Source organism: Myotis yumanensis, unplaced genomic scaffold, assembly GCF_028538775.1.
Source record: "Myotis yumanensis isolate MYYU_CA2020_CCGP unplaced genomic scaffold, mMyoYum1.0.hap1 SCAF_17, whole genome shotgun sequence".
In the NCBI taxonomy this organism is placed as follows: Eukaryota; Metazoa; Chordata; class Mammalia; order Chiroptera; family Vespertilionidae; genus Myotis; species Myotis yumanensis.
In genome coordinates, this window is record NW_027223768.1 from 42,814,871 (window position 1) to 42,827,965 (window position 13,095).

The following is a 13,095-nucleotide window of genomic DNA, read 5'->3' on the forward strand; positions in this document are numbered from 1 at the left end:
TTCTAACCACTAAGCCACACCAGACAAGACACCAAACATTTCTAAGATTGAAAAAACATATGCAGTTAACTATTCAATGACAGGCAAATACAACATTTATTATAAATTATGGGAGGAGTCTACTTTTTTATTTGAACCAGTTCTCATAACGCATCTGAAAAAAACAAAACATATTATGAAATAAGCTGCACTAAGAAACAAATAGAGATTGAAAACTGTGGCAGAGTAAGTGGATGCTACACAGATACCTCCCAAGATCAAATTGGAATTACGACTAAAATACAAAACAAAACAAAATCCTGAATAATCAACTGAAGACTAGCTGGAGAGAACCCTGATAACCAAGGACTGAAAGTGCAGACCACATAGAGACTAGTAGGAGGGGCAGAGGCGCAAAAGGGCTGGCCGGGCTCCCACAGAGAGCAGCTGAAGTCACAGAGGGATATCCCAGCTGTGGGCAGTTGCCACTGAGAACTCTGGGGTATAACCCCCAAACTGGGCTCCTCAGCCCAGAGCACCAGAACTGAGAAAGTTGCCCACATAACACCTGGCTGTGAAAAGCAGCGGGGCTGCCTGTCTGCCAGGGAGAGATGGCTGGAAATTCAGGCACCCTCTTAAAGGGCCAACGCACAAAATTTCTAGTGCAGCCACTCACCCTGGGCTCCAGCAGAGGGAGGGCAGAGTAGACTGGAGCTGTGTGAGCAGAAGCCAGGGTTGGAGGTTGCTAGGGTAGAGCTCAGAGCGAAAACACCCCAGTTTCCTGTGCTGAGTCGTTCCTTCAGCTGCAGAGGACAACTCTCTCAGGCAGAGCTTTGCTGTCCAGGTGGTTTTTGCCTGGGGGTAAGACAGTTGCCCCACCCTATTGGAAAACCCCTTGCCACAACCTGTGGAGTTTCTGAGGCACATTAAGAGACTGAAAATAACAATTAGCCCCCAGGCAGAAGCAATTGCCCCATCCTATTGGAAAACCTCAAGTTCCACCTGTAGACAACTGCCTTCAGCTACTCAAGACTGATTACAATCAGTGTGCAGGCAGAGGTAGGTCTCTGGAGGCTTTGAGTCATTGCCTAATCTTTGCCTGAGTCAGAAACAGCATTTGACACAGCAGTGCACTAGAGGTTGGAAGGTATAGTAGATCTACCTAATAGATCGTCACAAACCCAAACAGGCAGCCAAAATGAGGAGACAAAAAAGCAACCCCAAATGAAAGAACAACAGAATTCTCCAGAAGAAGAGCTAAATGAAATGGAAATTAAAAACTTATCAGACATAGAGTTCAGAGTAATGATGACAAAGATGCTCAATAGAATGAGAAAAGTATTGGTAACTATGAAGAATGACATAGCACAAATAACAAAGACAATGGAAGGAATACACAGCAGATAAGGGGAAGTTGAGAATCGGATCAGTGAGTTACAGAATGTGTAGGAAAACCAAAAAGAAAATACAATTAAAAAACAGGAGGACAACTAAGGAAGCTGTGGGACAACGTGCAATGTAAAATTATTCACAGAACAGTTGTGCCAGAAGAGGCAGAAAGGGAGAAAGGGACAGAGAACATGTTTGAAGAAATAATGGCAGAAAACTCCCCTAACCTGGAGAAGGAAAATGTCACACAAGTCCAGGAGGCACAGAGAGTCCCAAGCAAGAAGAACCCAAACAGGCCCAAACCCAGACACATCATCATTAAAATACCAAAAATTAAAGACAAAGAGAGAATCTTAAAGGCAGCAAGAGAAAAGCAACTGTTACCTACAAAGGAGCTCCCATAAGGCTGACACCTGATTTCTCATCAGAAACTCTACAGGCCAGAAGGGAATGGTATAAAGTACTCCAGGTAATGGAAAGCAAGGATCTGAAACCAAGATTACCATATTCAGCACAAATCGTTCAAAATAGATGGTGAAATAAAGAGCTTCCCAGACCAAAAAAAAAAAAAAGACTACAGGAGTTTATCACCACCAAACCAGCATTACAAGAAATGCTAAAGAGACTGCTGTAATGGAAGCAGTACAGAGAAATATAGGCATACAGAATTAAAATGGCAATAAATAAGTACCTATCCTATATAATAAAAGGGTTACATGCAAATTGACAGAACAGCAGAATCAACATAGGAGCTGCCCCCTAGTGGTCAGTGCACTCCCACATGGGGAGCGCTGCTCAGCCAGAAGCCATGAGCCGGGCTCACAGCTAGCGAGCGCAGTGGCAGTGACAGGAGCCTCTCCTGCCTTCAAGGCAGCGCTAAGGAAGTCCAACTGCCGGCTTAGGCCCAGCTGGCAGTGGGACATCCCCAGAGAGCTCCCAGACTGCAGAGGGCACAGGCTGGGCTGAGGGACCCACCCGAGTGCACGAATTTCATGCATCGGGCTTCTAGTCAATAATAACTTTAAATGTAAATGAATTAAATGCTCCAATCAAAAGATATAGGGTAGCTGAATGGGTACTAAAACATGACCCAACTATATGCTGTTCAGGAGAGACCCACCTCAAAACAAAAGACTCACACAGGATGAGAGTGAAGGTATGAAACCAATTATCCATGCGAATAGAAACAAAAATAAAGCTGGGGTAGCAATACTCATATCCAACAAACAGACTTCAACAATGAAGGGCATCACAAGAGACAACAAAGATCACTACATAAAACTAAAGGGATCAATCCAATAAGAGGATATAACCCTGGTAAACATATATGCATCCAATATAAGAGCACCTAAATACACAAAAAAACTTCTAGAGGACATTAAGGGAGAGATCGATAACAATACTGTCATAGTAGAAAACTTTAACCCCCCACTAACTTCACTGGATAGATCTTCCAGACAAAAACGTAACAAGGAAATAGGAACTCTAAATGATACATTTTCAGATGGATTTAATTGACATTTATAGAACATTTCACCCCAAAACTGCAGAATATACATTCTTCTCAAGTGCACATGGATCATTCTCAAAGACAGACTACAAGTTAGGACATAAAACAAGTCTCTACAAGTTCAAGAAGATTGAAATCTTATCAAGCATCTTCTCAGATTACAGTGAAATGAAATCAGAAATCAACTACAGTAAAAACAGTCAAAATCATGGAGGCTAAATAGCATGTTATTAAACAACTAGAGGCCCGATGTATGAAATTCGTGCAAGAGTAGGCCTTCCTTCCCCTGGCTGCCAGCACCGGCTTCCCTCTGGCACCCAGGACTTGGGCTTCCCTCGCAGCCCCAGCTTCATCCAGAAGGTTGTCTGGGAAGGACGTTGGGCCTAATTAGCATATTATGCTTTTATTATTATAGATGAATGGATTACCAATGAGATAAAGAAAGAAAGAAATTTCCTGGAAACAAATGAAAATGAACACATAACAACCCAAAATATCTGGGACCCAGCAAAAGCAGTCCTCAGAGGGAAGTTCATAGCACTACAGGCAGGCATACCTAAAAAAAAACAAAAACAAAAAACAAAAACAAAAAAAAGAAAAATGAACAAAAGCTATTTAACCCTACAACTTAAAGAACTCGAAAGATAACCAGAAAAGCCCAGAGTAAGTAGGAGGAAGGAAATAATAAAGATTAGAACAGAAATAAATGAGACAGAGACTAAAAAAACAATGCAAAAGATCAATGAAACTAAGAGCTGATTCCTTGAAAGGATAAACAAGGTTGATGAACTGTTAGCCAAACTAACCAAGAAACAAAGAGAGAGGACCCAAATAAATAAAATCAGAAACGAAAGTGGAGAAGTAACCACTGATCCCACAGAAATACGAAGGATTGTAGAAAATACTGTGAACAACAACATGCCAACAAGCTGGAAAATCTCCCAAAACTGAATCAGGAAGGTCAGAAAACCTGAATAGGCCAGTAACAGCTGATGAAATAGAAGCAGGAATCAAAACACTCCCAACGAACAAAAGCCCTGTCTGGATGGCTTCCCAGGGGAGTTTTATCAAACAGTCAAGAACTAACTCCTACACTCCTCAAACTATTCCAAAAAATCCAAGAGGAAGGAACACTTCCAAGCTCTTTTTACCAGGCCAGCATTATCCTAATTCCAAAACCAGATGAAGACACTACAAAGAAAAAGAATTATAGGCCAATATCCCTGATGAACACAGATGCTAAAATATTAGCAGATCGCATCCAGCAATATATTAAAAAGATCATACACCATGACCAAGTGGGATTTATTCCAAGGATGCAGGCTGGTACAATATGCGCCAACCAATAAACGTGATACATCACATAAACAAACTGAAAGATAAAAATCACATACTCATATCAATAGACGCAGAAAAAGCATTCGACAAAATCCAACATGCATTTTTGATAAAACTCTCAGCAAACTGGGAATAAATGGAGCATATCTCAACAGGATAAAGGCCATATATGACAAGCCTACAGAACATCATACTCAATAGGCAAACACTAAAATCATTTCCCCTAAGAACAGGAACAAGACAGTGATGTCCACTCTTATTCACCACTCTTATTCAACACTAGAGGCCCAGTGCATGACATTCGTGAACTGGGGTATGGGGGCGGGGGAGGGGGGGGTAGTCCCTACGCCCGGCCTGCGCCCTCTCGCAGTCCAGGACTCTCGCAATCTGGGACCCCTCACTCCTTACTGCCCGCCTGCAGCGGAGGCAGAAGAGGCTCCCGCCGCCACTACACTTGCCAGTTGTGAGCCCTGCTTCTGGTTGAGCAGCGCTACCCTGTGGGAGTGCAGACCACCAAGGAGCAGCTCCTGCGTTGAGTGTCTGCTCCCTGGTGGTCAGTGCGTGTCATAGTACTGGAAGTGCTGGCCACAGCGACCAGACAAGAAGAAAAAAATAAAAAGCATCCAAATTGGAAAGGAGGAAGTAAAACTCTCATTATTCACAGACAACATGATATTGTGCATAGAAAACCCTAAAGACTCCATCAAAAAACTACTAGATTTAACAAATGAATTTGGCAATGTAGCAGAATACAAAATCAACACCCAAAAAGCGATGGTTTTTTCATACACCAATAATGAATTATCAGAAAGAGAAAATAAACAAACAATCCCATTTACCACTGCTACAAAAAAAGTAAGATTAAAAAAAAATTAAGATACTTAGGAATAAACTTAACCAAGGAGGTAAAAGACTTGTACTTGGAAAACTACAAGATGTTGAAAAAAGAGATACAGGAAGATATAAACAAGTGGAAGAATATACCGTGTTCATGGATTGGTAGAATCAACATCATTAAAATGTCCATCCTACCCAAGGCAATCTACAGATTCCATGCAATCCCTATTAAAATACCAACAGCATATTTCACAGAGCTAGAACAAATACTACAAAAATTTATATGGAACAGAAAAAAGACCCCAAAGAGCCGCAGCAATCTTGAGAAAGAAAAACAAAGTTGGAGGAATCATAACACCAGATATCAAGTTATACTACAAAGCCACTGTAATCAAAACAGCCTGGTACTGGCACAAGAACAGTCATATAGATCAATAGAACAGAACAGAGACCCCACAAATCGACCCAAGCCATTACACTCAATTAATATTTGACAAAGCAGGCAAGACAGTTTCTTCAATAAATGGTGTTGGGAAAATTGGAAAGATACATGCAAAAAAATGAAACTAGATCACTAACTTACCCCATACACAGGAATAAACTTAAAATGGATAAAAGACCTAAATGTAATTTGGGAAACCATAAAAATCCTAGAAGAAACCATAGGCAGCAAAATTTCAGACATCTCTCATAGCAATATGTTTACAGATACATCTCCTAGGGCAAAGGAAACTGAGGAGAAAATAAATAAATGAGACTACATCAAAATGAAAAGCTTCTGCACAACAAAAGAAAATATCAACAAAACGAAAAGGGAGCCCACTGTATGGGAGAACATATTCGGCAATGATATATCTGATAAACGGTTAATATCCAAAATACATAAGGAACTCACACAACTTAACAAAAGGAAGACAAACAATCCAATTAAAAAATGGGCAAAGAACCTATATAGACACTTCTCCAAAGTGGACATACAGATGGCTAGAAACATATGAAAAAATTATCAAAGTCCCTGATCATCAGAGAGATGCAAATTAAAACAATAATGAGATACCACCTCACACCTGTCAGATGGCTACTATCAACAAATCAACACATGACAAGTGCTGGCGAGGATGTGGAGAAAAGGGAACCCTAGTAGACTGCTGGTGGAAATGCAGACTGGTGCAGCCATTATGGAAAATAGTATGGAGTTTCCTCAAAAAATTAAATGTGGAACTGCCATTTGACCCAGTGCTCCCACTTCTAGGACTAAGAAACCCGAAACACCAATCAGAAAGAATGTATGCACCCCTATGTTCATAGCAGCACAATTTACAATAGCAAAGATCTGGAAACAGCCCAAGTGCCCATCAGTAGATGAGTGGATAAAGAAGCTGTGGTACATTTATACCATTGAATACTATGCAGCAGTAAAAGAGAAGGCTCTCTTACCCTTTGGGATAGCACGGAGGGACCTGGAAAGTATTATACTAGGGAAATAAGTCAGAGAAAGACAAGTATCACATGATCTCACTCATACGTGGAATGCAATGAACAAAATAAACTGATGAACAATATAGATTCAGAGACATAGAAGCATAGAACAGACTGAGGAATCTCAGGAAAGGCAGGGGAGAGTGGGTGGGTAGGAAGTGATCAGCCAAAGAACTTGTATACATATATTTATGCATAACCCATAGACACAGACAACAGGGTGGTGAAGGCCTGGGGCATGGGGCCGAGGAGGGCTGGAAGGGGTCAATGAGGGAAAAAGGGGCATACATGTAATACTTTCAACAATAAAGATTTTAAAAGAAAGGAAGAAAGGAAGGAAGGAAGGAAGGAAGGAAGGAAGGAAGGAAGGAAGGAAGGAAGGAAGGGAGGGAGGAAGACAAGTGTCCTGGCAGAATACAAAGAAAACACCTAAAATTTCGTTAAAAACAAATTCATATCTCAAAAGTTTTGCAAACTTTTGGTATTTCTTATTCAGCATTTACAATGATAAAAGCAAGAACATCAACTTACTGAACTGATATCTAGTTAAATCTCCCAAGTTGCTTAATAATAATCTTAGATATTTCAAGAGACTTGCCTATAGCAAGAAAATCTATAATCTCTTTCATTTTTACCACGACCTATATAACCCTACTCCGCATGGGCAATGGTGACGTTGGTGGGGTCAGAGAGAGGGCTTGCATTTCATGTGCTACTATGAAGACTGTCAGTTACCTGGAAGTCAATAGACCTGCAGGTGGAACTAGGGTGACCTAAGCACGCCTTTCTGGGAGCCACCTGCTCCAACGTGGACAACAGGTGTGAAACAAGTCTTGTAAAGGTCACCTGACTGTGACGTCAAGTATCTAATCAACAAGCTACACATACCTAAGGAACACAACTCTCATAAATCTAAAGACCATGAAGTTTAAAAATGTCACTTTGATGTATCTCATGTAGACAACAGAACTCGAAACTGCAGAGCATGTGTGGCAAACTTGGAGAGATTACTTAGTAAAGTTAAAGACACTATGAAGCCGTAACCGGTTTGGCTCAGTGGATAGAGTGTTGGCCTGCGGACTGAAGGGTCCCAGGTTCGATTCCGGTCAAGGGCATGTACCTTGGTTGTGAGCACATCTCCAGTGGGGAGTGTGCAGGAGGCACCTGATTGATGTTTCTCTCTCATCGATGTTTCTAACTCTCTATCTCTCTCCCTTCCTCTCTGTAAAAAATCAATAAAATATATATTTTTTTTAAAAGACACTATGAAACTCTAGCAATGCCAGGGCCACTGTTAAGGGGTCACTAAGATCGGTGTGTCAGAAGTCAGGATTCCTGTATGTTCCACACCATGGCATCTGTCACGTTTCTGCTGCACTACAGTGACCACCATGCCATTCTCCGGATCCTCCGCCATACACAGCATAGTACTGTACACACCACAGATACCTGAATAAATGAGTGCTAGCATTTTCCCAAGAAGGCTAAACAAAGAAGAGCCTGCAGGACCATGGAACTAATCACTCAGTGGTGTGGGTGTAACAGTGAACATCAGCAGGACTCCCTATGGGCTGCGGCCTGTACCACCTCAGAGAGGTCAATGGCCATCAAGCATCAGTCATTTGCTGTCAGTCAAGGACCTGGCTCCATTTAAAAAATAATAATAATAAAATTTAAATAAATAAAATTCCAAATAACACAGGGAAAAGTTGACAGCTCTGAAAATGTCACTAACTCCACTAAGTGGTTAACTTCTAGTTAACATAACGTAGAAATTCTATTTCCAAAAAATTATGTCTTTTACTATTGGAAAGCTACATGAAAATTTACCAAGACAGTATTAAATTGTAACAAAGGAGGAAAATTCAACAAAGATCATAATACACAAGTGTGAATGATTTTGTCTGATAATTAAAAATAGGTTTAACCACATCATTCCACCACATCACATCACATGCAGGGGAGACGATACAGCAGCAATTAGATGCATTATATGTGTAAAATCTATATGTATAAAAGCCCAGTGACCAGAAAGGCGGAACGACCAGATTGACTGGTGGCTATGACCTACACTATGGAGCCAACCAGCCTGATCCGGGCCCTGATTGGCCTTCCACCCCCAGCCGGCCCAGCCCCCGATTGGCCTCCAACACCCTGATCCGGGGTGGGCCAGCCGGCCAATCGCCCTCCATCCCTCCCCCAGGCCGGCCCAGCCCAATGGGCCCCCATTGGGATGGACTGGCTGGACCCCACCCATGCACGAATTCGTGCATCAGCCCTCTAGTATGGTAAATAATATAACTATGTTAAAGTCATCACATATAATTTAATGTATATACTGTGTGTGTTTCAAGATGTATACCAGTGCAGGAAAACTGAGACTCTAAGAGCACATCTCTACAAGAATTCTAAAACAGGGAAAGGTTTCAGAAAGCAAACTTGCTCCTAGAACCAATCTTAATAGTGAGTGAAATGCACGCCTGGCCTGTGCCCGCTTGCTCTCCTGATTAAACTGCATACAGTGGCCCACGGGTGAGCTGTGCTACCCGGCCTGCTGCAGCCTCACTGCAGTGGCTCAGCACACACGCCATCTCACCTGTGGCTGTCTTTCCGGATGATGCTGTCAGGCGGGTCTTGCGACTCCTTAGCGGAAAATCCAAGAAGATGCCTCCTTTGATTTGCAAGGTTCACACTAGGATTTGTTCTCCTGGAATCCTGTTCCAACATGCTAAATGTTTAAAAATGCAAAACAAGAGGTAAATAAAAATATGCACACATGCTACATGTACCTCTGAAGCACAGCGGAGCCCCTGCGCAGGACCCAGCACACGGCAGGAATGCTGGGCACAGAGCAAGAACAGCAGGCTGAAGTGGTCAGACCCACAGCCCAGCACCCTGAACATATGAAAACCAAATCTGAAAATGAACTTATAGGTATAAAAGTACCTTATCTATAGGCTGTTTAAACAAGGTCAGTATTCTACATCCTTTCAATACTCATATTGCTATATATACACGTAGAAACAAATATGCCATGCACAGAAGCAAATTCTAAACTCAGATAAGTATACCATACACAGAAGCAAATTCTAAACTCGGATAAGTGAAATCAGAAATTCTCCAATGAGGAGACACTTCAAATGAAATGAGAATTACTCTGTATATCAACAGCCAAATGCATTAGCCTTTCACAATCCCAGAAAGCAGGCTATTAAATAAAGCTAACAAAAATTATTTTACCAAATACTTCTATTTTTATTTATGTGTAAAAATTTCCTATTCAAGCCCTGGCCAGTGTGTTCCACATCATGGCATGGTTAGAGTGTCGGCCCGTGCACCAAAGGGTCATGGGTTCAATTGCTGGTCACGGGCATGTACTTCAGTAGCAGGTTGGATCCCACAGCCCTGGGTCAGGGTAAGTGCAGGAGGCAATTGATGTGTTTCTCTCACATTGATCTCTCTCTCTTCCTTTCTCGCTCTCTCGCTCCCCATCCCCCTCCTTCCCTCCCTTCCACTCTCTCTAAAAAGCAATGGAAAAAGTATCCTCAAGTGAGGATAAATGGACAAATAAATATATAAATAAAATTTCCTATTTACTTCTTTGTCGCCGCTCTACCCATAATAATATCATTCATCAATGTACGTTCTCTTGATGGGCCTAAAGTATTTGGAGGCAAACAAATACACCCGCATACACATGCACACACATACCAAATATTGCAATAATTATTTTAACACTTCTAACACATTAAACCATTAATCGTGGGCTTAGAAACTTGGCTCATCAGTACCTTATTGTGCAGGTGAGCTTGATTCGATTCCCCAGGCACATAAGCCACATTGGTTATAACCCTCAGGGAAGCACCGGAGGAGGGAGACCAGACCTGCTCAGGGAGGAGGGGAGGGCCAGGAGGCTGGGGAAGAGGGCAGTGGGGGCCTGTGGTTCCTAAGAAACAGTTTTCAGAGTACAGTCATTTGCCTCCAAATTCGAGGAAAGGTACAATCACAGTGGCCATTTGCATGGTGTATGGATGATTAGTAATTAAGTCAGTACAGAATGATTAATACTCGGAAGTTTTAAAGAGCCCTTGTACTGATGGCTGATCCGGCACATCCCTTCTCAGCTGCGGCTGTGACAGGCAGATGCCCTGAGTAGGGGCCAGTTGGGTCCACTCCATCTCACCTGGACCCTCGTCACCACTCAGCAGCCGCACCTGCTGGAGTCAGCTTGATGCTGACTGTTTGACAGTGGTCACCGCTTCCCCACGCGGTAATCCACGGCTACTGCAATCACTTGACTCTTTTTCAGCCAAAGGGCTCAGATCTCACCCAATGAACTCTACAACACTTCACTGTAGAGTCCACAAAGTGTCGTAAGCAAGTGTCAGTGACAGGCAAAAATTAGGGTCCAAACAGCCTATGAGTCTCAACTTTATTATCCACCCATTGGCCCAGGATGTAGGTTTGAAAGGTTATATAGCAAGAAATTTTACAAAGAATCTTTTAAAGTTTTTCACTTATTTTTTAAGTTGCTTTTGTCATTTGGCCTCCATTCGCTGTACTTTTTATGTACTGAAATGAAATTTCTCTTAAGCTAAGTTAAGGATAAGCTCAAAAAGCTGTAAATGCTTGAACCCTAAGAAATGGCCACACAAACTAACTTAACCATCTGAGTAACAACAGGCAGAAGAATATGAGACAATTAGTGTTGGTGTGGACTTTTAGATTCTTGGCATGAGTGTTTTTACATCATTTGATGTCCCCTTTTGCTAATTTGGGGAAAATTAAGTGTCCAATAATGCAAAGGGATGATTCGGAGTCACAGGAAGGTTAGGGTAATGGTCGTACATTCATTGACGACAGTTCATAATACTAATAAGGCAATCTAATCAAACTCTTCATGACTAGCTTAAATCTGGTCTATTCAGTGTTTTTAATAAATACGAGGAAAACAGAATGTCTCTAGGACCAGAACATGCTGCTCTTCACTCCTCAAAACCACGAGAGTCACAACAGTTTGAGCCACAAAACAACCCTCGTACCAACAAACGTGCTCATGTTATGGCCAACAGGTCTGGAGAGCACAGATTAATAGAACACAAGTAATTCCAATCCCCCACGGTCTGGAAAAGTATAAGAATTGTTACTTTTCTTTTTCATTTGTGAAATGCTAAAAGCCAACAACGGTTTTGGATTATTTATGAAGCCACTTAATCCTTAAGCTATGATTTCAGATACCCAATTTCAATACCAAGTAGCTGAGCAAAACACGGCACAAAACCCAACCTATTCTGCCCTTTGCAAACCAGTTTTCTCATGGTTCAACCAAGGAAATTTTAAGTCCAGCCACCACAGCAGGTAAGAATCAAACTGGTTCTCGCTCGTCCCCCAAAGCAGCCCACATGTGGCCCTGCTGCTGACCTGAGAGCCGCACATGAACTCTGCAAGCAGGTGAGGCTGACCTTCCGGCTCAACGCAGAAGAGCGGGGAGAGCACCGAACCGGAGCCAGAGGCCTGGTTCGAGGTGTGGCTCTGAACCACCACCGCCCACCTCACGTGTAAAACGGGGAAAACAAATATCTCACAGGGTTTTCAAAGGTCCCTGTGCCCCAAAGAGGGCACAGGAGTGAGTGGCGGGGCTGCTCTTCCCACCTGCCAAGTGCAGGGCCTGCCGAGACCTCGGTCAGACCGCCCCGTGCCCTCTGCTCGGCCTTGTGGCGGCTCTGCACCTCGTCCTGGGGAGGCCTTCCCCTCCGCCACATGGGCTTCGTTTTCTTTCACAAGCTGCGCACTGGCCCCGGCCTCGCCTGGCTGTTCCCGCTGCAGGAAGGCCCCTCCCCACACACCCCTGGGAGCCGTCTCACCTTGAAGCCTTGGCTGGCTCAAACGTCTACTTCACGACGATCACTACTTGCAATTATAGTTCCAGCAACCCCTCAGCCTGGTAAAACCATTGCCTACTTTACCCCTATGCTAAGAGTTTACAGCTGTATCATTTTATTTGTATTAAGTTGACTGTCTGTCCTCACTAGAATGTAAGTTAAGGAGTATGGGACCTCTGCTTTGTTCTAAGAGAATGCCCAGCCCATAGGAGGCATTCCTTTTTGCTCTTTTTAACAACAAATCAATGAATTTGTTGTACCATTCTACCTCACACCAAGAGAAAAATCCAGATCTTTATTTTAGGAAGACTAACCCCAAACTGAAAAATGACAGGTGGTGATCTGATTACTCTACCACCTCCAGATTCAGGAACGGGAAATTGTGTGACCTTTCGCTACAACAGAGGTAAAGACAGAATTCTCAGGGGAATTCTACAAACCTTAGCTGCTTCTCTGCACACCGAGGGCTCACAGGTGACTTCTGCAGGCAGCAGTGCTGGGGTAATTTACTAGAAGCAGAAGCATGACTGAAAAAATAGATCTTCAACTCAAGATTAAAAAACCAACCCTCTAGCCCTGGCCAGTGGTTAGTGTCAGCCCACGCACCAGCCAGTCTCGGGTTCGATTTCCAGTCAAGAGCACATACCAGAGTTGCAGGTTCAATCCCCGGCCCCGGTCAGG

At 42.9% G+C, this 13,095-nt stretch overlaps 1 protein-coding gene across 2 annotated transcripts in view; it reads right to left on the reverse strand.

Annotated features, from left to right (window-relative positions):
- ATF6 (activating transcription factor 6) overlaps window positions 1-13,095 on the reverse strand; it is a 138,111-nt gene that overhangs the window by 70,584 nt on the left and 54,432 nt on the right. For both annotated transcript variants that reach the window (XM_070397162.1, XM_070397161.1), the window contains exon 11: window positions 9,129-9,260. In XM_070397162.1, coding sequence (XP_070253263.1) covers window positions 9,129-9,260 — 132 coding nt within the window. The remainder of the gene's footprint in view (window positions 1-9,128; window positions 9,261-13,095) is intronic.